The sequence below is a fragment of the Carassius carassius genome, chromosome 17 (genome assembly GCF_963082965.1).
Source record: "Carassius carassius chromosome 17, fCarCar2.1, whole genome shotgun sequence".
Lineage (NCBI taxonomy): Eukaryota > Metazoa > Chordata > Actinopteri > Cypriniformes > Cyprinidae > Carassius > Carassius carassius.
In genome coordinates this window covers 25919043-25941472 of record NC_081771.1, presented here as the reverse complement: position 1 = coordinate 25941472, position 22430 = coordinate 25919043, and the positions used below count along the sequence as shown (strand labels likewise).

The 22430-nt window shown below is 35.1% G+C and overlaps 3 protein-coding genes across 4 annotated transcripts; 2 read left to right on the top strand and 1 right to left on the bottom strand.

Moving 5' to 3' along the window:
* Positions 1-334: 334 nt before the first annotated feature.
* Positions 335-6931, bottom strand: tmbim1a (transmembrane BAX inhibitor motif containing 1a). 2 transcript variants are annotated; one of them, XM_059571439.1, is made up of 12 exons: positions 6877-6931; positions 3384-3613; positions 2668-2738; positions 2487-2551; positions 2307-2360; positions 2155-2205; positions 1893-1932; positions 1716-1753; positions 1150-1237; positions 970-1065; positions 836-889; positions 335-704 (listed from the first exon to the last, which is right to left on the bottom strand). In XM_059571439.1, the coding sequence occupies exons 2-12, from the start codon at positions 3598-3600 to the stop codon at positions 555-557; spliced, it is 924 nt and encodes a 307-aa protein (XP_059427422.1). In that variant the 5' UTR covers positions 3601-3613; positions 6877-6931; the 3' UTR covers positions 335-554. The 2 variants fall into 2 exon arrangements, with proteins under 2 accessions (XP_059427422.1, XP_059427421.1); XM_059571438.1 differs by lacking the exon at positions 6877-6931 and adding an exon at positions 6262-6647.
* Positions 6932-11582: 4651 nt separating this feature from the next.
* Positions 11583-18002, top strand: pnkd (PNKD metallo-beta-lactamase domain containing). Its single transcript, XM_059571437.1, is given in 10 exon segments — positions 11583-11615; positions 11617-11747; positions 13859-13974; positions 14055-14167; positions 14611-14669; positions 15461-15553; positions 16096-16262; positions 16532-16618; positions 17450-17565; positions 17690-18002. Coding segments are annotated over 10 exon segments (1089 nt in total). The 3' UTR covers positions 17864-18002.
* Positions 18003-19479: 1477 nt separating this feature from the next.
* catip (ciliogenesis associated TTC17 interacting protein) lies at positions 19480-22416 on the top strand. The gene is made up of 9 exons (XM_059570235.1): positions 19480-19591; positions 19984-20169; positions 20303-20358; positions 20530-20616; positions 20847-21014; positions 21143-21267; positions 21650-21726; positions 21848-21936; positions 22161-22416. The coding sequence occupies exons 1-9, from the start codon at positions 19507-19509 to the stop codon at positions 22353-22355; spliced, it is 1068 nt and encodes a 355-aa protein (XP_059426218.1). The 5' UTR covers positions 19480-19506; the 3' UTR covers positions 22356-22416.
* The last annotated feature ends 14 nt before the right edge of the window (positions 22417-22430 follow it).

The following is a 22430-nucleotide window of genomic DNA, read 5'->3' as shown; positions in this document are numbered from 1 at the left end:
TTGGTGGCAAACACAGGAAAAGCACCATTGTACATCACATAATCTGTGACCTTTAGTTAAGTGTATCAAATTCATTAAGTAAAGGCATTTATTTCCCAAAATTAAAGCAAAATATATTTGATATAGACTTTTATACTGTATGTAAAAATGCCAGTGATAAATATTCTAAATTCATAAACTAAAATACAGTTAGATTGCATGTACAAAGCAGAAAAGGCTATACCCTCAACCAAAATGTACAACACACACACATAATACCTACAGTCTAAATTTGCCTAATACAGATACACTTCTAATAGACAGCTTCCATTTCCATGACAAAGTAACGGCTATATAATATCACTCATATTTTATTGTAACATATGCATATGGCAAGTAAATCATGCAAATGATATTCATCCCTTACCAGTTGTTTCATCAGTATAAAGATAGATATGTTTTACATGTTCTGTATTATTTGAGTACGTTAGTTAGGTCTGGATTGAGAAGACACTGCACAGTGTATAAACATTAAAAGACAAAACAGAAAAGTTCCATCGGCCAGCTTAAAGCTTCTATCTCTCTGCAAATCCAATAATTTGCAGGAGGAAGATAAAGATCTGGACAATGTCAACATAAAGGGAGAGAGCCGCAAACACATACTCCTCTGCCCCAATGGAGAGCTTCCTGTTCCCGATGAGCAGCTGGGTGTGATAGGCCAGAAACTAAATCATTTAAAAACACAAATGCAAAGAAGTGAATTTAGGATTGAAAGAGTAAGCAATTCTCCCACAAAAGCTGAAGTATTCCAAAAAAAAAAAAGGTGAATTCAATGTGATGCAGTGAATAGACATACCAGAGTGAATGCAATGGCTCCTATTGCTGCATAGAGCATGTGAAGCCATGGGATCTGAAACAAACAATGAAAAAGTCAGGTAAATGATCAAATGACTATTTCTGGACAAATACAAGATGCAAAGTCATGCTTACGTATTTGAATGACAGCACGATAGCTGTGATGATGCCAGTCACAAACACGACGATTCCGAGGACGCAGAAAAAACCTGAACATTTAGTGAAATCCACCTATAAAAGAACAGAAAAGCAAGGTAACAAACGCTGAAACATTAAAGTCATGCTGATGGTGTACAAATTATACGTGTAGCCCACCTTAGTCTGGAAGCAGAACACTGTCACCGCAACAGACACAAGAACAGTGATGCCCAGGGCCAGGAAAACTGCCTTAGTGCTGTAATAGCTACAAACAAAAAATTGCATTAGAATATTCTGAATTATTATTATTGGCAAAATAAAAAACTACCAATCAAAAACATGGGGTCTAGAAGATTTTTGTAATGTTTTTGAAACAAGTCTATATGCTCGCCAAGGTTACATTTACTTGATACGTACAGTGATAAATAGAAAGTTGACAGACAGCATTTATTTGAAATAGAAATTTTTACTGTCATTTTTGTTCCTGGTACATGCTGAATAAATGGATTACATTTTTTGAAGGAAAAAAAAAAAGTGTATACATACACATCTACATACATCTTAAATGGCGTGGGAACAAAACCACTCTATCATTGCAAACTAAATGGACTAAGGAGTTGTCAAAAGGTAAACAGAGGGTTTACAGGACATCCATTAAAACACTGCGTCAACAGTCCTGAGACTGTCCCCCACCCACTGTATCTCACCACTGAGACACACATGTAGTGTGTGACATGTCTCACCTTGCTATATTTCCAGTCATGAATGATAAGGCCAGTGTCTAAAATAAGAAAAAGAGGCAATGTTTATTTAAAGACTTTAGTGTCCTTGATACTTAGTGTACAGAGTAACATGTAAAAACAACATTGCCCATTAAAGGTCTGGCCACATTCCCTCTTAATTCCTTCAGAATGACTCACAAAAATGGCCAACAGGATCAGGTTCCATGGGAAACGCCTCCTAAAATGTAACAAAGGACAGAGCTAAATTCACTGGATCACATTACATCTTATGTCTGCAGTGGCTCTTTTTACAATGGCTTTTATTTCTTTTATGTCTGGTATGATGTTTGTGCCCTCATTCTTACTGTCACATTACAAAACTACAAGCATTACAAAATATCGCCATCTGTTCTGTTTATTATCAGGTTGATAAAAAAAAAAAATGGGGCAAACATCTCACCTGGGTCCCTGACAGCAAACCAATACCATGTGAGTGACAAAATAGACAGCACTGGAAAAAAAAAAAAAAAAACATTTCAACAGTCATTCACATTGTTCTATTTTTCTACATTTGTATTTAAGGTTATAAATATGAAGTCGTTTCATTCTTACTATGAAACCCAGTAAATGGCTGGATTTTTCCTCACAAACACTCCTACAGGTTCCCTGTGTGAATAAAAACAAATTCAAGTTTAAGAACAAAGTCTACCGGAACCAGCAGAGATAACATTTATCCTTTATTTAGTGTGAACATAAAGCACAGAAAGTAACCACAAAAACTAAAAGACTCACACAAATGTGAAAATAGCCACGATGGTAGCTGTGACCAGAAGCTGCGCAGCGAGGATCAGATAAACCTGCAAGACACAAAGAACATTGTTCCAAATTCAAAAAATCCATTAATCTGAAATAGCAAATGAGTAACATTACTGTAAAGCAAGATTATGCAGATTATAAAAGAATGGTTCCTTACTTTTCGTATAAAAGTGTGACGGACACTAATATCGTCAAATCCTCCTGTTGTGGTAAATCCTTCATTATCACCTGTAACAATCATATTTTTTGTGAAAACTGCATCTCCTGAAGTGCTATTTGCAGAATATTTGCATTCACATCAGTCTGTGTAAATAAACCATCATCTAACTGGGAAAGTCTTCAACGTTGAGCACTTTGATGTACACAAATCATAAATTACAAAGATACATCATACAAATATGAGCATATAGTGGGATATAGAAAGATATAGAGGGAATTTTCATGACTTAAAGTTAAAATTAAATAAGTGGAAGCTTGAAAGCTAATTTTCGAAAAGTTCACAAAGCATAAAGTGCTCATAGTCGAAGAAATCCCCAACTATGTAAGGGATAAATAAATGAGCATTTAAATGGTTTTATTACACTACAAGAAAGAGACCATGGAATTACATAAGAGATATATCTGGAGGTAATCAGTTGCCAGGAGCAACAGTAAATTCTATAAGTGTCGTTAGAATTAGAATGATGCGACCGGCCAATCAGAATCAAGTATTCCAGAGGAGATCTAATGAATCACTACATCACTGGCTTATCAACACGAATCAGGTTAGAGCTAGGCTATAGGGACTGCATTAAGAAAAATGCTGACTTCAGTCATGATTGCTAAAATTCAATTTCCTGAACAACAGACTGTATAAGCGATGAACCAGCTTACCTAAACCAGGAGGGATGACGGGGATGACAGGCATACTTGGCGGGGGGTATCCCGCAGGCTGGCCTCGGTATGGATCATTGGGCTGTGGGTAAGGCGGCTGTCCCCCGTACGCGTTGAAGCCATATGGGGGGGCCGAAGCAGGGTAACCTCCTCCAGGCTGAGGGTTAGAGAGCAGCCGCGAATCATCGTAACCCGGAGGAAAATCAGACCTTGACATGCTGCTTTAATGCCTGAAGGGTAGATTAGATACCATAGTGACCATGTGTTACTAAAGTGCAGAAAATACCAAGATAAAATCAAACTTGCTCCAAAACAATGTATTTACTTTCTTTATTCTTTCTTTAGGAGCATGTCAATGTTCAAATGCTATCAAGAAGATTTGTTTGATTGATCTGCGTTTTTTTAAATCATCTCCCATTCAGCCCTAAAATATATTCAAACAACCCAACAAACCAAGAACTGTTTCAAATGTAGAACACTTTCTCAAGCTAAACAAGATCTGTCAATTATTGAACACAACCTATAACTGAGCTTAAGATGATCTTTCCCTTTTGTATTAAACTTGTTTATGACCAGGAAAACATTCATCATCCAACTCCAAAAACATTTCACGGGCAGGAATGAGATTCCTGTTTCTGGATACATGCATACTCTCTCAGTTTCAATACTAACAAAAGTAATTTACTATGCGGTCACTAATGGTTCATTATAGATTGAAGTGACTGATGTTGTCTCTCACTTTTAGATGAAATCCCTGAAGAAATCCATTTATATTTTAAAACACTTTTAACTGTAACTTGAAATCGTATTTATAGAATGAATGTTTAAAATCGTTTGATTTTTGAATGTCTGTTAGAGCATGAAATTATGCACAAGGAGAGGCATTTTAAGGTAAAAGTAGAACAAATTATCTTTTGAATCATTAAATTGATGACTTAAAGTATTAAATAAAAACTGATTTAAATAATAATATAAGAGTATTATAATAATTTACAATTATTACTCATTAACTGTTCAACAATTGTGTGTAAAGTTATCAACGTAATTTCGGTAGGAGTACACCCATTTAATCTAATCAATTTAGTTAATGGATAAAAAAAGCAGATGTGAGAAGTTGCGCACTGACCAGTTTCATTTTTGAAAACAATTCAGACGGATATGTCAAATTATCTTAAGGACAACATTTCTGCAAGAGCACTAAACTTAGAATATCCTTCCTGCCTCTTCCCATCGAGACTGTATGATGCAAACAACAGATAGGTGGACATAAATTCACTCTGCGTCTGCACGGCTACACTTTGTAATTATTCTTTCCATTTTAATCTCTACAGTAATGTTCATTAAAGATTTGAACATACAATATTTTGGATCAGTGAGTACAACTTTTGAAAAGCTCTAATTAAATACCAAAGCTTCAAATATTATGTTGCCATTTTCACCCTCACAGTACTGATCACAGCAAAAAAAAAATAAAAAAAAGCACTAACCACACTTTAAAAAGTCTTCCTGGAAATAACCATCAAGGCACAGCCCATGAAAGGCCTTACAGTGAGTGGTCTGAATACACCTAGTTTTTCCTCAACGACTATGTTTTCCTACGCTCAGGTTATGGAGTGAGATTTTGAAATTTGAATGATACTTTTTTTCTTTGCATATGTTAAGACATTATTTGTGTTAAGACGTTACTTCCTGTTATCTAACAGAAGCAGCTCTCGCAGGACCAAACAGTGAGGTCAACATGCACAGATGACTCACATCTGCTAAGGAAAATCTTATGCAACCCAATTCAATATTGTCATTTTATGAAAGTATCCTGAGAAAAGGCGTTTCTGCATTTCAAGTTCAGGAAGGAGTGACTGTCAAATTAACTTTAGAGAGCAACTAAACTGAGTCATAAATGAACCAACATTTTCCAGGATGTGTGACAGAACTCCATGAACAACATACAACCAGGTTTAATGTCACTTTTTACTTTCAGCCCATGCACATGTAAGTTCTTTCTCATGTATACACCTCGATGGTATACAGGCTGCTTCTAATGTTTACAAAAACATGGAGGGGGCTGCTGGGTAATTTAAGCCAGACTGGAAAAGAATGTCTCCTTTCTTGTATCAGTTCAACACTGCCAGCATGACTCAAGCAAGCCTGCAACACACTGTTACATCATGTTCTCTACTAAGCAACCTTTTATATTTCAAGTGGAAACTAAATAACACATTAATTCCCATACTAGTCTACCCTAGTACTTGAGATTGATTAAAACGTTATGCAATCAGCCATATTCAACTGTTGTGCAGAGATAGTAACTATTAACTTTTTTGTTTATCCTGATAGGGTTGATCTGGAACAGTAAATGGGTTTTTAATATTACACATGTATTGAATAGAAAACATGGTTAATGCAATTGATCTGTAAATCAAGTTGTGTTTCAATATCTAGTACGCTGCCTACTTCAAAAGCGGTTTTGGGCATCACAGTTACATTCAATGTGTGTTTAGATCTTTTTAGATCTCAGTTTAGATCTCAGAGGATTTGAAACAAAGTCACAAACTGCATTATATTCCATCACTAAAAGAGTATTTTAGAAAAGTGTGATCTTACTCCCTTGAAATATAGACTAAAAGCCAGTTATATACTTATAAATACAGGCTAATTGTCAAAACTGTTTTCTACAGCTGTTGAACATGTTCTGGCCTCATTTCCCCTCGCAAATATTTACCACGGTTACCGTAGTTTCCGCCAAATTAAGAAGTGCGAGTTATTTTACTCTCATGTTAAACCATAAATTAATCAATCGATGTAAAAAAAAAAACTGTCGAACAGTACCTCATGCATTACAAAAGCACGTGACGGTAGAATAAAACATTAACAATCTTACCACGCGCTGTCTGAAATCCAGAAAACTTCACCCAATAGATGTTGTAGCATAGAGAAAGAAACACCTGGTAATGTTATCCTTCAAACTGAGCCTTTTAAAATAAAAACCGGTGAGTTGGTGCACTAATCCACCTTCTTCAGTGCGAGTTCAACTAGCTCGCAGCCAGAGCAGTCAGTCGATGACGTTCAGTGTAACAATGTGCTCATGATGCTTACAAGCCAGCAGGTGGAGTCAGCCTGAAACATATTGCGTGTTACTACAACATAACTCTCAAAACAAATAAACCACAAGATAGCCGTTTTACCAGTACAGATATTCTTTGCTCGAAGTTAAGTTAAAACGACATTTAATGCACTACTGTCTGTCTGCTATCTTTACGTAACGCTTCACTAAAAAAAAGAAAAAAAAAAACCTAAGAAGTCTGGCCAGGCGTGGTGGTGAACTAGAGTCTAGACACACCCAGGTTGCATATTTGTATTCTTAGAACAAGCTGTGATGTGTGCGCGCGCGCGCGTGTGTGTGTGTGTGTGTGTGTGTGTGCTCCACTCGTTCGGTCGTTTTGTTTTCTTACACCAGGTAGTGCTAAATTGCATTCAATATCAAAAGTTTATTTACTAAATGCAGCCTACAGCAGAGGTTCCCAACACTGGTCCTAGAGGAGGCACCCCAACACTGCACGCTTTGCCTGTGTCAAACACACCTGATTTAGGTCCTCAGCACGTCAAGATCTGAAATGGGTGTGACAGAGAAAGGAGATTTGCAAAATGTGCCGAAAACTAGATCAATTAAAAAAATACTTAGAATAAAAATCATAGTAGGCTACACTTTCATATTATGATCAAATTATTTTTATGACTTAATTGTTTTTTAGTAGTTATTAAATATTCTAACATGAATTAAAATCATAACACGAACAACGTGATGCTTCAGATAAATGTTTTATCATTTAATAACAAATAAATTATTTTTTCTTTGAGATGTTTGTTTTATCTCTGCAAGTGCTCTCTTCAGTTCTCTTCGATCAAAGGTACATCTTAATGTGATGGCCCTCTTTGTTTCCCTATATTTGTTGGTTCTTAAGTTTGCCTCCCTATATTTCTAATTGGTAAATGCGGGTAATTGGTCTTTTTCTTTAAAGGGATTAAACCGTAAATAAGTGTCTTTATAGAAATATTATAATATCTGTATATTATCAACACAAAGCAAATAAAATTATATATTATTTTAAATGGACAGCAATCTATAACCCCAAAGTTTGGAGGTTCTGTGACTTGTTAATTCACTTTAACATTTATTTAATTGACAAAAGTACCAAGAAAATATCTCACAGACCAACTTAAATATGTTTTGTAAATATAAACAAATTTTGATGGCTGCAACACACTTAAAAAATTTTTGGGACAGGCTAAATAAATGTGAAGGGGTTATAGAATGTCCATATTAACCTGTTTTGAAAAAGTCTATAAGCAGGGTAAATTGGTAATAGGTGAGGGAAAAGGTTTGGCTTTTAGTCAAAGAGACAGTGGAAATGTGTGCTGTGGTCAGAAGAGTCCACTAGGAAAACAGGATGTCGAGTTCTCAGTCCCAAAGACCAAAGGCACCTTCCAGACTTTTAGCGACAGATGTAAAACATTTGTCATTGTATGGGGGTTTATCAGAGCAAATGGCATGGGTGTCTGGCATATGTGAGGGTACCATTGACATGGAGGCATTATATTGGCATTGTACAGAGACATATACTGCCATCAAGATGACGTCTTTCATGAGAAGTCCATGGTTATTAGATCAAGACAACGCCAGGTCTCATTCTACATGTGCTACAACAGCATGGTTTCATAGACACAGAGTGAATGTGCTAGATCAGTCCAGTGCTGTCTCTATATTGAACATGTATGGCCCATGATAAGAAGGACAATCAGGCAATGATGACCACAGACTGATGAGCAGCTGAAGTGTTGTATAAAGAGAGATTGGGCAAAAATATTGCTTGCAAAGCTTTAACAATTAGTTTCCTCTAATTACAAACAATTACATTTTGTAATTAAAAGGAAAGTTGATGTGATACAGTCTTAAACGTGTCTCTGTCCCAGTTTGCTTATATTTACATGTTACAGTTTATTTGGTCAGTTAAAACATTGAAAATCTTTTCTTTCACTGTTGTTAATCAAATAAAGATTAAATAGAATTAAGATTGTATTAAAATATTTAGGTTTTATTGAATTTTACAAAATGTTATTGAATGTTTTATTGATTTGGGGTTGTAATCCTGTCTAGATGTTATATAATAATCAGATGCAGATACATAATGCAGTCAAAAAAGGTGAAGGCTGATTTTAAAAAGATTACAATTTAATATTTGTAATCTGGCAGTTTATAATAAAACTTATAATAAAGTTTATCTGGCATTTATGACATTTATTAGTAGGTTACATTACGTTGTGTATGAATTCAGGTTCACTTGTGTCATGGCAGCTTGTTTCCACCATGGAATGAAAAATAAAGGTCATTTGCAGCTTTTATCTTACCATTCATTCTGACTTTTTTTCTCAGAATTGCGAGATATAAACAATGTGAGTTAAAATTTGTATAATTGTGAGATAAAAGTTGTTATTTATTTATTTCTTTATCAATTAATTATTTCTTTATTTAGTGGCAGAAACGAGCTTCCATAGATAACAGCCCACAAGGTGGCAGTATTGTATGGATTATAGCAAGAGATCCGTGATGATACTCTGCTGTGTTCAATGAGCGCTAATGTATTATTTTAGGCAGCGGCTATTTAATTAGATTTAGCAATAAATGCTATTTACACTAAGTGCAAATAGCAATGGATTCTATTTATTCTAAGTGGAAACAGTATTTTTTAACGATAAGCTATTTACAGTTAGTGCAAATAGCTACAGATTCTATTTACACCATGTTAAAATAGCAAGATTTTCTGCTATTTAATTTATACAACTTTTTTCAAATAGTGGAATTTATCTGCACCTCAGTATTGTAGTTCATTATAAAACAGTATGCAATAATAACGTGTTGAGTGTGAATTCTAATTTTAATTTAACTTTTTAAATGGATGGCACCTTATCAGGACAAAAAAGCACTACCTAGGCTACATTTGAAAATCGACTCCCGTGTCACCCTCGAATCCACAGCACACACGTCTCAACATTACGATATAAAACTGGACAAAAGCCTATTTAAGTCCTCTCTGTATAGCCTACCACTTTTACACATGCTCCAGCTAAATTTTTATTTCCATACTTTTGAATTACTTCTGTATAAAATGACCCAAAGACGCAGAAACTTTATTATACAACTCTTAGACAAAATTGCGGATGACGACAGTTTCCAAGCTAGGATTGGTTAAATAAAATGTTTAAGGTGGGGTTCAACAAAGTTGTATTTGCATGCACATTGTAGATATTTATAAACGTATTTTGACTAGTCAAATTGTTAATTCCGGATATCTACAAAGCTAAATGCAGATATCTCCAAATATAGTTTTTCCTAGTCAAAAATCTGATAGGGATATCCATCAGAGGCGTCGTGCCCATTCGAAGATTTGCCAAGTGGATTTTAAATGCAGCTTCCAAACGAAAAAAAAAATTGCAGAATATTATTTTTTATATATTTGATACAATCACAGCGGTGTGATTAGATCGTTCAGTGCACAGCATCAGCTGCTAAATTCAAAATCTGCGTTCGCTGGCTGGCGCTGAGCCAGAGACGATAACCAATCAGAAACTATTCTGTTGCGCTTATGGATGCAATGGCCAATCAGAGACGTCCAGAAGAGTCATCACTGAAACGCAGTGTTTTGTTCACTTGCTCGCTGACTGAATTATTTAGCGAATTCTCTCATCAGAAACAACAAAAAGTGCAGATGTGCGTACGAATGTAAGTAAGATATTCGTTTCATAATGTAAAGTGCTTCAGTGATTTTAATGGGAGTTTTTGAGAGTGCCTGAACTCTGGCTAGACTGAATGAAAATGTTTTTTTGATAATGTAAATGTTCTTTACTCTCTGTAAAATGAAAGTGTTAAAATAAGTATCTTACAATATTGTTATTAAAATTTACATTAAATGCAAATTCAGTCGTATTAAAAATATTTGATGGCATGATATGGCACTTAAGTAAAAAGTCAGGTTTTTATGTGTAGTTAATAGATTACACTACATTTCCATATATTGATCAAATAGCAATCTATAAAGGTGCAAAACGCGTTTACCTACACATATTTGAGAAACGAGATATTTCCTGATATATTAAGCATGTTTGGAATTGTTTTGAATAAAAAGGAAAAAAAAAATAAAAAAAATAAGCCTATATCAGTTATACAGTGCTTTCGTAGAATGACTTATACCCCCGACCCCCCCCCCCCCCCCCCCCAAAAAAATGTGCCCCTCAAAAATCATGAATGCATGACGCCCCTGATATCCATAATTAAATTGCAGATATCTTTAAATGGGTTTTGACTAGTCTTTTAGTAGTTTTGACTATATCTACAAATCTATTTTGGATATCTTTAAAAATTGTGCACTAAAGATATCTTAAATTGTATTCTTACTAGTCAAATTAAATGTAAAGATATCTTGAATTGGGATTACGACTAGTCAAAAGTCATTTGAAGATATCTCTAATTGAATTATCACTAGTCAATTTGTAATTTGAGATATCTCTAATTAGAATTTGACTATAGGCAAATCATATTTAAAGATATCTTGTATTGCAATTACAACTAGTCAAAACTAATTTGAAGATATCTGAAAATATTTTTCAATGGCTAGTCATAATCACATTGTAAATATCTTAATTCCAATTATGACAAGTCATAATTGCAATATAGATATCTGGAATTACAATTGTGACTATCCGAAATTATATTTATGGTTAGTCAAATCAAAGTTTAAATGCTAAAATGGCTTGCCATAAAGGCACGAATAACCCCTAATGCTCCAGGAACAAACCTACTGACAACTAGCGTAACATTGTGGTTAAATATGACAGACAAAAAAAAATACCTCCCTTTTTCACTTTGCTGGTGTGTCGCCCTATCGCCTTAATGTAGAAACAGTCCCAGCTTAAATGTATTTTAAATAATAATAATAATAATAATAATAATAATAATAATAAAGTAAAACAGAAACTATGACAGTCTATGAAACTGTTGTCACCCAATAATATCTGATACAAACAATGCACCTGATAATGCATGAACGATACGGAAAAAAATAAAATACGAGTCTTTACGGTGATTGTTACTTCTGACCAATCGTTGTTATGCTGTTTAATAACGTCATCGTCGGCAAGCCCGCTATGATGGCGCTTCCGGACTGGACAGTGTATTTAAACGTTACTTTGTTTTGCTTCAGTATGTGGAGGGTTTTATATCTGTCGTGTTTTTAAATGCGCCAGAAGTGCATGGAAAAACAGCCCGATCGGTAAACTGATGGCTCGCACAGAGAAACCACTGTTTTGGATAGCGTAAGTGGCTTGTTTGTCTTGATACGGTCATTTTTGTTTCAAAAAGCTAACGTTACTGTTTTTTATCCTCACCTAACGTTACCGTTTGATGTTTACATTAACCGTTTTGTAAGTGTTATTGAAACGTACATGTTTTACCTGTTTAGATGTAGTAAATCGGAATGTAAAAATGAAGCTTTGCGAAGCACCGAGGCTTTCTCCTCAACTATCGTAAAAAGGTCCATTTTCTCGAAGCTTTTCAATACGGTGCACAGTAACGATATCTTGTGGTCAAAAGGTGGAAAAAGCTGCCTTTGCATCCCAGCCATTTTAACGGTGCCCGTAAAGTGACGTTAGATTACATTCAACTTTATTGTCAATGAGCAGAGTACATGTACAGAGCTAATAAAATTCAGTTAGCATCTAACCAGAAGTGCAAGAATATAGTGTTTTAAATACATATAAGTGCAGAGTAAGTGAAGCTATGATTTACAGAATGTACAGTGGAGTTGCTATATACAATATTAAGCAGAGTACGTACAGAATATAACTAGGAATGCAATGAAGGATTATATGTACATTAGAAACAGGAGCAACATAAGAACAGTGGTAATAAATACAGTTGGTTGAGTGTACAAAAGTATAAAAAATGTATTCTGTATTTTAATGTATTCTGTGCAAAATATCAGTAGTGCAATAATATTTTTATAGAAATAGTTTACTGTGCTTTGTACAGTAACAACGTTAGACAATTTGCAGTGTAATTACTTGAACAATGTACAGTCTGTGCAAAATATGAGTAGTGCAAATAACATTTATGTAAAGTAGTGTGACCAGTGCAGTAAGAGAGCAGGTGCAGGTTAGATTGGTGGTGTGGAGTTCAGAAGTGTCACAGCCTCGGGGAAGAAGCTCTTCCTGAGCCTACTAGTGCGAGAGCAAAGGCTCCTGTAACGCCTGCCGGATGGAAGGAGGGTGAAAAATCCATGGTTAGGGTGAGAGGCAACCTTGATGATGTTTTTTTGCCCTGCCCAGGTGGTAGTGCTTGTGTTAAATGTTCTCAGTGGAAGTTAACTGGGTGCCGGTGATCCGTTGAGCAGTTTTCAGCACCCACTGGAGTGCTTTGCGGTCAGACACGAATATGTTGTTCCCTCAACATGAGTCGTGGCCACGAGAAATGGATGTCGTTCCCTCAGCATAGCATCTCGAGGCCACAACATAAGGATGTTGTTACCTTGTCAAAATTATCTTGTGGCCACAACATAATATCACGTTCCCACGAGTTAATATGACATACCCTCAAATTCAAATTAATATCTCGTGGCCTTGACATCACATTCCCACTAGTTATTATGTGGTTATTTCATTTGGTTATTATGTGGTCACGACAAAAATAAGTGAACTGACTATGTCACCTTGTGGGCACAGTAATTTTTGGACTGTTTCAGATAATAAATTGGTTTATGCTATGAAAACTTGTATAAAGCAAAGAAAATATGAAGTCTATATAAATCGTAAGTCTTCATGTCAGTAATTGTATTACATGCACAATATGAATATATTTGAGGAAAAAAAATAGGCAAGGATATAGGCATAAACGTATAGGCTAGGGTCAAAATAACCAAAGATTTTCATAGAATGGTCAGTTTAAAGTGTCGGTAAACCAGGAATTAATACAAAATGAAAATGCACAAAACTACACATGCAAATATTTATTCGTATTATGATTTATTATTTTCAAAGACGTGAGTGACACTTGAAATGGCACAAGTGTTTGTGTTATGTGAATCAGAATACAAAGCAGTCATGTGGTTGTGTGTGAAAATGCAGCTACGGACATCGCAGATCACTGACAGGGCACTTATTTACTTATTTACTCGCCATGGTTAGATCAATGAAGTAAGGTTTCTCTAAACTTAACGTGACTATTTATGAAAAAAAAATTGCATAAACATTTACAAACTATTAGTAGTTGGAATAAAAATTAATAGATTCTTTAACTCATCTAATTGATTATTTACATTGAATCTACAGCATGTCTACCCATTATTGCAATGCCATGGGGGAACAATTTCATACAGGAACATACACAATGGCATAAAACACCCATGTGTCCTCTTTAAAAACACTTGCAGGTATTCTCTATATACACGGACCAAACTCGGGTACATATTTCATAAGAGGCAGATAAGGAAAGCACAGGAGAGGTACCCTGCTGGCCACTCCAGAACTCAACCTACTATAATAAACGGTGAGCAGAAAACCTTTTTCCATCATACACTCAACAGTTGATCATCAGTACCTAAATTCAGACTCTATTACTTTCAACAGGCATCAAGATCATACCAGTGCCCATCTTATCAGACAATTACAGCTATGTGGTCATTGACACTGCATCAAATATGGCTGTTGTGGTTGATCCCGCTGACCCTCAGCCTGTTCAGGTTGGATTCAAAACAACTGTGCAATGGTTTCAGAAATAGTTTGCTGGATTATGTTTTCTTACTGTAGTGAAATTGCCAAACCCATGTGATTAAGTGGAAAGTGCTAGTTTTTCCTCACTGGTTTACCAGAATTGTGTAAGATGTAATAATAATCAGTTATTTTTATTGGAAATCTGTCATTGTAATGGTAAGATTCCAGTTTTCTTGCAAAAGTAGATTTTTTTTTTTATTATTTTTTTATAATTATTATGAACCGCTGCGATCTTGATAATGTTGTAATCAGTTAGTGTTAAGGTTAGGGAAGTCATTTTTAAAATCTCTAGGATCCTTCATGTACATGAAGAGATGCTTTACTGGACATGTGTGATGTGTAGTCACGTCTTCTCTTACTTTTGTTTTATTTAATTTAATTTAATTTCATGTCTGCCTTTACACCCACACAGGCCTGTCTAGAGGAAGAGGGGGTGACATTACAAGCTATTCTCTGCACACACAAGCACTGGTAAGACCAAATCTGAAAGTGCCAAAAAATCTCTACAATTTGAAAGTTTCACAATGAATGTATTAGCAGCAGCTATGACAATCTTTTATTTTAATCAGTAACTAGATATGATACATGCTTAAAACTAATTAAGACTGATTTGTTTGTGTGAGAATTCTAAGACTGATGAGTTCTATTTAGTGTGAAGGCCCTTTTAGCTTTGTAAGATCACATTGAACCGGTTCTGAGACATACGAGGCATTTAATACCTTTACAGTGTTAGTTCACAAAATTGAAAATTCTGTCATCGTTTACTTGCCTCCATGTTGTTGTAAACACATTAGGCTTATGTTCATCTTCAGAACACAAATTTTTAATATTCCCTCAGAATTTTTGCCCGTCTATTGAAAGTACACACAACCAACATTTACAGACTTTAAAAAGTACAAAAAGACATTTTAAAATCAATATTAATGAGACATTATGCAGAAAGATTTCATTTTTTTTTTTACATACACATTCATTCTGGAAGATTTGACTTAAGCTGCTCAATTCTTAAGGATTACTTTAAATATGTGTTGATGCACTTTTTAAAGCTTGAAAAAGTTGGTTGCATTGACTTTCAATGGATGGACAAAAATGATGAAAGAATATTAAAAGTGTATTGATGAACGAAGTCTTGGGGTGACATGAGAATGAGTAAATAATGATCGAATTTTCATTCTTGGGTGAATAGAACCGAATCAAGATGACATATCTAAACATCAAAATGAAATCAAACTATTCTTCATATATACACTTTTCCCAACCAGGGACCACAGTGGAGGGAACAAGGCTCTAAAGAGACGCTACAGGTCCTGTCGAGTGTATGGGAACACTATGGACAACATTCCAGGCCTTACGCAGTCAGTACATTTAAATATCTTCTGTTGTTACATCATGTATCATTTTAACTGTAAAATGAATGGTTCTAAAAATGAATATTCTGTCATTATATTTACCCACTTGCATGTCGTTTTAAACCTATGTGACTTTATTTATTCTGGGGTCAAAAAAGAATATTTTTTGAAGCATGTTTTAACTGTTTTTGTCCATACAGTCAAAGTCAGTGAAGTCCAAATCAACCATTGTAAAATCTTTCAAAATATCATCTTTTGTGTTCCACAGAATAATCCAATTCATAAAGGTTTGGAATGACATAAGGATGAGTGAACGATGATGGAATTTTCCTTTTAAGCTGAACTGTTCTTTTACATTTATCCAAAATGTGTTTGTATATAAAAACATTTGAATATAATCTAAAAATTCAAAAGTGTTTGTTTGAGAGATTTACGTCGGATGTTTTCAGACTCAACTAAACTAAACCTTTTCTTACTGTATATGATATAACATACATTATTTAAGAGCATGAAACAGACCACATAATTTGATTTTCTTTATTGTTAAGCCCCCTTTCAGACAAAGACACAATAGATTTTGGAACTCGGCTGCACTTCAGGGCCTTCTATACACCTGGACACACAGTGGGTCACATGATCTACTTGCTTGATGGCCGAACAATAGGTGGCCCCAGCAGTTTGTTTTCAGGGGACCTGGTGTTCCTCTCTGGATGTGGTGAGTACGGCCTTAATCATTGTGTTATCTCAGCGTGCACTTAAAAAGTAAATTTAAGTTTAAAATAACAATTTTGTTTAAAATATTTGTGGTGTTATTGTTACCTGCCTGCAGTGTTTGACATTGTGTGTATACATTACAAATATTTAAATGACTAATTATCCAGTATCAATGCCCAGAAGGCCATGCCAAAACTGCAAACAAGAATTCAGCATTCTTAAATCCAGCTTACTCCATTTAAAGTTCTGACTCATTTCCGTCCCTTGTAGGGAGAATGTTTGAGGGTAATGCCTCAACTATGCTGACTTCTCTGGATACAGTGGGATCGCTGAACGATGATACTCTGCTTTGGCCTGGTAAGTATGGGCTTTTCACATTTTAAGTTTTAAATCAGAGTTTTATCGAGTTATTGTTTGTTTTTATGTTTCTCACTGTTTATATCTTACTCTCGAATAGTAATAAATCCTGGATAGTCAACTAGTGACATTTATCAGAGAGTACAGAACACCACAGATTGTATTTGTCTCTTCATGACTTCATTTGAAACTTTTGACGGAAATTCTGAAACAGTTTCCATCATGCACTTAAAACTAACATGATGCATGATAGTTTCAGCAACTACACAAAATGTATTAATTAATTCATTATTCTTTTTTTTTTTTCGGTTCCCAAAATCTCTCTGTGGAATTGTTTCATGGCATTCTGAAATCTAGCTTAAAAGGTAAAAGTCCACCTAAAAAGGAAAAATCTGTCATCATATGACTTTCTTCTGCTGAACACTAAAGGCGATCATTTGAACAATGTTGATAATTAATAGTTTGGTTCTTGTTGACTTACACTGTGTTTTTCATCCATAAAATAAGTCAGTGGGAACCAAAACTGTTTAGTTACCAACATTCTTCAAATAAAAAAAAATACATATACACTTTGTGCACTGCAAAATAAAATAAATCATATATGAATAAATGATTACAGAATTTTAATTTTTTGGTTGGACTATTTCTTTAATTCTATATTGAAAGTGGTTTTAACCAAGAGTTAATTGCAATGTGACAAGTTTTTTCATACAACATACAAAACATACAACCAGTTTTTTGGTTGTATGTTATTCAAACTGATATTTGGTTGTGTTTCTAAGGAAAAGCTACATTCATGGTTATGTTAATAAAGCCAGTCTTTGTTCTCAGGTCATGAGTATGCTGAAGATAACCTGCTGTTTGCTGTTGAAGTGGAGCCTTGCAATCTTGTGCGGGATCACAAGTTGCAGTGGGTGCTGCAACAGAGGGGTCAGAGACTCTGCACAGTAAGGAAGACAAGAATTCTATCCTAATATTCTATCCTAACACCTAATATTACTCTGAATCTTCTAAATAATATTCCTACCAGCCAAGCTTGATTTAAAGTCATTCTCTCTCCTCTTCATACAGTGTCCATCCACCCTAGCGGAGGAGAAGCAATACAATCCCTTCCTGCGGAGTCACTCTCAGGATCTCCAGCGGGCCCTGGGTCTGCAGCAGAAGCAGGACGAGGACTGGACGTCATATCGCACCCGTGTTCTAGAGGAACTGCGTAGACGGAAAGACCTTTATAAGGAGCGATAAGGCTCTCATCCACTGATATTTGAAAGACGCAACCACTGAAACCATTCCAAGCTAAACATGTACTGCTCCCTTTGTATTATTACTGTGCTGGTAAAAAAAAAACACTAATGTGAATTTGAAAAGTGACCTGAAAGAAAAAGTTAAGTAGTCCTGGGCATTATTTTGTATACAAAAATAATTTATTTGAACTTTTAGAATGTGGTAGACTTTGAAAGGCATTGTCTGAACTGAAGGCTAAGCCAAGTTCCTATATTCTAAGTTCTAATTTATTTGGCCAAAAACGTAAGGAATTATTATTATTTTTAAAGATTTAAACAGGTTTTATGACAGCTGTACCTTTTATGGTTATTAGTACAACATTAAAACATTACCATTTAAAATGTATCATTAAAGCATTTAAAACACTAAATTAAAAGTTGAAAATAATGGAAATCAGACTACATTTTAACTGATAAGAGGAACACACATTCTAAACTTATTTAAGATGGGCTGTATTAGCAGCTTACATTTGATTTACAGTTACTGCCATGATATAGTAACTTGTATGCAGGATTAAAATTCTACACGCGTCATATTTAATGTCCAACAACAAATATTTTAACAGAATGCATTTTTTTTTATCCAGAATTATTGCGCCATCATTCTGTGTAGTGTGACACTAGTCCTCGCCCTATCCTGACAGCAAAATGGCTATATTTTCATGACGTTGCCTGATTTCTCAAATTTACAGATGAAAAATTCCCCTGTGACGTGTCAGTTATGCACAGAGGAAAACACAATATCTGAAATGCATTAAATAGCACATATTAGCTGTTTGCCACTGTGGATCGACATAAAGGTCTGCTTAAGAGTGAGCGTGCACACATCAGTGAAGCTGGATCGAATTAGTGAGATTGCGTGAATTTAAATTGTAGTTTATTAAACCGCTTTAGTCCCGATGGATTTGTTAGGTCATTTCAAGTCAGGTTTTGGACTTTAATCCCAGTTTTTCTTAGCGTCTTTTATGAAACAGCACCCTTGTGTTTTTACTTAAACTTGACTCTGTTTTGGAGATGTGCAAATAAAATAATGTTAAATCTGTTATGAATACTTAAGCACTGATATTTATGAATGGTTTGTCATAATAAATGAACTATTAACAAATAAGTGTCTGACTACTTGAAAATCCTGGCGCGACTACAAGAAGGTTTACGGTAGCGTTAGATGTTGACAACAGCGTTACTAAGGAAACCAGAGATGATAAGTTTTAGACGTGAACTAAAAACAAACATCTAAACCGTATAAAAAACGAGTTAATGTAGACGCTGTTATGAGTTTATACTGTTTCCTGTAATATTAAAGCAAATTAAGTATTTTTTGAAGTAACTTTGTTGATTCTGATATTTTTAATAGCATTAGCAAAGTACGTTAGCTCCTGTTTTTTTTTACATCTGCTGAAGGACTGAACAGTTGAAACTCAATATACAATCCAGGTAACGTTAACTTAAAAAGAAAAAAGACGCGGATAGCTTAAATAAATATTCAACTGCTACTTTTACAAAGATCCATGCAATATATATATATATATATATGCGCATGCATGCAGTGTTTTGAACTATTGTTGTAATTGTCTCCTCTTGTTTATCTGGACATCTAAGACACACATGGAGGAGAAGAGTGAATCACCACAGAATGAAACCGAAGAGCTAAAGGCTTCGGTTAATGCAGTGGAGTTTCTTTACAGCATTGGTAAATCATTAAACATGATTATGATTTAGTAAGTGACGTCACTTCTGAAGTATGCCTGTTAAAGATGCTATTTTAGGGTCAGGGACCATCTGTTAATGGCGTCCAAGGTGTAAACTGTAATCAGCATTCATTAAGTTGCATTGTACTATTATTTCTGCTATTGTGTCTATTTAACATGTAATTTGAACAGCTGATTTTCCATGATAGCTTATTTGTGATAAAGCATGAAGCACTGACAACTCGCTACATAAATGTGCCTTTACGTTAAATGTTTATTCAGAAGCCCTTTAAAACAGTAATCAATCACCTTAAATGGATCTTCAGTCACGACTAACAGTATATAATACCAATTAGGACTTAGGACATCAAGCCTCTTCTGTTGTCATTTGCAGCACCCCAGGATCTGGACCAGTGTTTGTTCGCAGATTCACTTGTGACTGTGTCAGATTCGGGCCAGGAGCTGGGAGACTTCTCTGTGAGTGTCACCAAGGCGAGCTACAATGAGGAGCTATGTTATCTGCTCCATGCCAACAGTCATGGAACGATTGATTATATTCCTTGTGGTACATCCATTATAGGTCAGCTTACATTATAATGACTTTTTCCTTCTCTTTATAATTTCTTGGTTGGAACATAAATTACATCTGTGTCATCTCAGTCATTTCTTAAAGAATGTTAAACCCTGTATTTCTTCCTTTGTGATTTTACCAGCCTACATATCGAGAAATCTTGAGATACTGGAAGAGAATCATCATGAATATGTAAAGGTATCTTTTCTATTGACATAAAGCAAAGTTTTTGAAAAGCATAGGGTATGTTCCCTTTATGTCAATACTTGTTAACTGGCAGATTCTGTTTAATACCACAGAAATAATGAATGTCATAATCAAAATTGCAATGTAAATCCACCCAAATCTGAGGTGTTGGAAATTTTCCAGTTAGAAAATCAGACAGTGGAACGGAAAGTAAATCTTGTTAAACAGGATGATCAGCTTGTGGTAAACCGAATCATCTCAGAGAAGGAGGTAAGTGTTGTGCTGAACATATGTTCAAAACATTGTGCCCAAATAAAAAGTGAAATGCACATTAATGCATACATTCATTAGTGTCTGACCAAGTATTCCAAATGAATTGAAATTCAGGTGATTCATTATTAATAAAATAAATAAATTAAAGTACACAATAATTAATTTTTATTGAACATTTACTGACAGTTTGTGTCAATAATAAGAAAGTCACATCTTTCATTCCTTAGGGAGTGAAGACACAAACCCACACATTTCCACTGAGCTCTCTAAAGGGTTTTGTGTCTGAATCATCCAACTTAATGATCCTGCGTATACTTGCTCGGCAGAAGACTGTTCCAGAAAACATTACGTTCCTGTCATTTGATGCCGATACTGTGCTTTCTAAGTCAGTTTATGTAAGTGCAAGTGATAATTGCTTATATATCAGCTTTTGTATGGTAGTTAAAAATCAATGTGAACAATAGATGCATAATAGTAGATGATGTGCTTTTTATTACTCTTTCATGTGACTTGTTTGCTTTAGAGAGCACTTGGGTGCAAGAAGCAGATGATTGGGGAAGAGTTAGTCGATATCTTTGGGATTGAAAGGACTGTCTCTTCTGCAAAGGACTCCTCAGGAACTTGGCATTGCTATTTCTTGCCTGATGGGTAGAATACTCTCTTCATTTTTATTTTTTTTTGCTAGAAGGCAAAACTGATCTTATCTGTTTCTCATAACAGATGTCTTCACTGGTAGCGAGTGGCTCACAGAATTGACAAATTTCTGACAGTAAAATAATGACTCACTCTTTTTACTGGCACAAAGGTCAAATGTTTCACAGTGTCTAACCTCTAGCTGTTGTGGCGCAAGTGACAGCGGTCACGTCCGGTGTAGATACTGTAAATATAGATGGTCTTTCAAACATATATGCCATATATGGTATTTTTATCAACTGTTTAATTGCTTTATAACAAACACCTACAGTATATGAAAAAAAAATTATATTCAGAGTTTTGAACATTAACTTTTTCTAAAACATTTTACACTTAGGCATCTAGCAAGCAGAGTGCAGTTGGGCTCACCTGCAATTATGAAGCTCCTGCATTTGCCTTTCTTGCTTGATGGAGGTTTGAAGACTTTATCACTTTGCATTCCGCTCCTTTGTGACCGGAATTCATCTTTACAGTCTTTACATTAAAATTAATCTTTACAATCTTTACTTTAAAGTTTTTTTGCTTTTGTTTTCAGTGGAGAAAGACCAGATTCCTGTGTTTGAGAAGAAGCCACTCATTTGGGAGGAAGACATGGAGCTTTACTCAAAGTTTCTTGACAGAAAGGTGTCTATTACTTTTAATGAGCTTTTAATTGATGTCATATATTACTCAAGGATATTTGAAAATATATTGACCATATTAAAACTCGAGACTCAATTAATTTCTACCTGGTATTGCTTATTTATTTATTAAAATTTGTATGAATTTCAAACAAGGAACTACATAGGATAGCGGTCACTCGACTAATAAACAAATTTGTGACTCATTTCCACTCGTTCATGACACAGGAGGAACTCAAAGCAGACTACTCCTCCTACGTCAGACAACACCCTGAGATAAAGGCTTTACTGGCAGACTTTCTGCAGTTCCTGCTGTTGAGGAAACCTCAAGATGTCTTCTCCTTTGCTCGTGACTTCTTTGCACCCTATGCATCTCAAAGTCCTCCAGGAAAGTCCCGTAAAGACTCACACAACTTTCCATAGGAATAACAAACAATAGCCAAGTGTCTGATGTAGCAGAGATTGAAAATAAAAGTTTTCTTGTGCCTTGGTATAATG